General features: G+C 79.9%; 1 protein-coding gene across 1 annotated transcript in view; it reads right to left on the reverse strand.

Annotated features, from left to right (window-relative positions):
• The window catches only part of ARSB (arylsulfatase B), an 88328-nt gene that overhangs the window by 66077 nt on the left and 21973 nt on the right, over positions 1 to 278 (reverse strand). The window contains exon 7 of the mRNA XM_010582876.1: positions 91 to 266. Coding sequence (XP_010581178.1) covers positions 91 to 266 — 176 coding nt within the window. The remainder of the gene's footprint in view (positions 1 to 90; positions 267 to 278) is intronic.

Below are 278 nucleotides of genomic sequence, written 5' to 3' on the forward strand. Positions count from 1 at the left end.
CCGGGGGCTCTCCCGCCGGCACCGCCGCGCTGGGGCGACAGCTCCGGGACCGCGCGTCCCCGGGGTGGCCCCCCTCGACCCGCGCCCTACCTGGTAGCGGCCGCTGAGGAGCTGGCTGCGGGAGGGGGTGCAGAGCGGCTGGGTGTAGTACCGCTCCAGCCGCACGCCGCCCGCCCCCAGCGCGTCCAGCCGCGGCGTGCGGATGGCCGAGCCGTGCCAGCCCACGTCGCCCCAGCCCAGGTCGTCGGCCAGCACCAGCACCAGGTGCGGGGCGGGCG

This window comes from Haliaeetus leucocephalus, unplaced genomic scaffold (genome assembly GCF_000737465.1).
Source record: "Haliaeetus leucocephalus isolate CR32 unplaced genomic scaffold, Haliaeetus_leucocephalus-4.0 Scaffold849, whole genome shotgun sequence".
Taxonomy (NCBI): Eukaryota; Metazoa; Chordata; class Aves; order Accipitriformes; family Accipitridae; genus Haliaeetus; species Haliaeetus leucocephalus.